Raw genomic sequence first — 1,124 nt, forward strand, 5'->3', positions numbered from 1 at the left:
TGCATGGAGTCTCCATGTTCTCCCTGTGCATGTGTGAGTTTTCTCCCCACAGTCCAAAAACATGACTGTCAGGTTAATATGCCTCTCCAAATTGTCCCTAGGTGTGAGTGTGTGTGTGCATGGTTGTTTATCCTGTGTGTCTCTGTGTTGCCCTGCGACAGACTGGCGACCTGTCCAGGGTGACCCCGCCTCTCGCCCAGAACATTAGCTGGAGAGGCACCAGCAACCCTCCCGACCCCACTGAGGGACAAGGGTGCAAGAAAATGGATGGATGGGTTGTGCAATATATAGAGAAACTCAAAATATATTTTGAGTAATTACTGATCTTCATATTGACATTGATAACATTGTGGTGTGGCCATTTGTAGTGGATTTGTAGCAGTCCTTTGAACATGATAGGAGTCATGTTGAGGAATTTGATTTTGACCAAGTTGGCTTCTCGTAGGTGGTTACGGACAGTCTAAGGTGTGATGTTTCTCATCAGCTGTGTGTGTCACTGGTCTTAGCCAATCCCGCAGATGGACGAGCCGGATGTGGTGATCTTGTGCTGGAGTGGTTGCAAATGGCCGACGAGGATGAGGTTGATTTGCAGTAGCGCCAGTCTGTAGGAAACAAACTTAAACAGCCTATGGTCCGATAACGGACATTGAGCTGAACAGCTACTACTCTGGTGGACATCCCTACATCCAACATCAGCATGCCAATGGCACAACTTGAGGCATCTGAGGCATTATGACTTGTGACAAAATGTGACATTTTGGGCTGGCCTTTTCTTGTCCCCAGTACAAGGATTGTCCAGTTGTTGCTCATTTTGTCTGATCACCCAGTGGACATGCCCCATCCATGCACAGAGTAAAACAATAACTCAACAACAACTATTAATGCTCACTGACAGCAAGTTGGATTAAAAATTATACACAAATCAAGAAAAATATTACCTTTGTACAATAAAATGTCAGCAAATGCTCATTTACAGTTGTAAACTGCACATGGCAACAATATTTGACATGGGGCGTTTATATTTTTGTTCAGCATACATGTATATATGTGTGTATATATATACACACATATATGTATGTGTGTATATATACACATACATACATGTGTATGTGCATACATATATG

At 43.2% G+C, this 1,124-nt stretch overlaps 1 protein-coding gene across 1 annotated transcript in view; it reads left to right on the forward strand.

Moving 5' to 3' along the window:
- LOC108165680 (cubilin-like) overlaps positions 1-595 on the forward strand; it is a 3,038-nt gene extending 2,443 nt beyond the window's left edge. The window contains exon 4 of the mRNA XM_017301755.1: positions 485-595. Coding sequence (XP_017157244.1) covers positions 485-595 — 111 coding nt within the window. The remainder of the gene's footprint in view (positions 1-484) is intronic.
- Positions 596-1,124: the final 529 nt, after the last annotated feature.

Source organism: Poecilia reticulata, linkage group LG20 (genome assembly GCF_000633615.1).
Source record: "Poecilia reticulata strain Guanapo linkage group LG20, Guppy_female_1.0+MT, whole genome shotgun sequence".
In the NCBI taxonomy this organism is placed as follows: domain Eukaryota; kingdom Metazoa; phylum Chordata; class Actinopteri; order Cyprinodontiformes; family Poeciliidae; genus Poecilia; species Poecilia reticulata.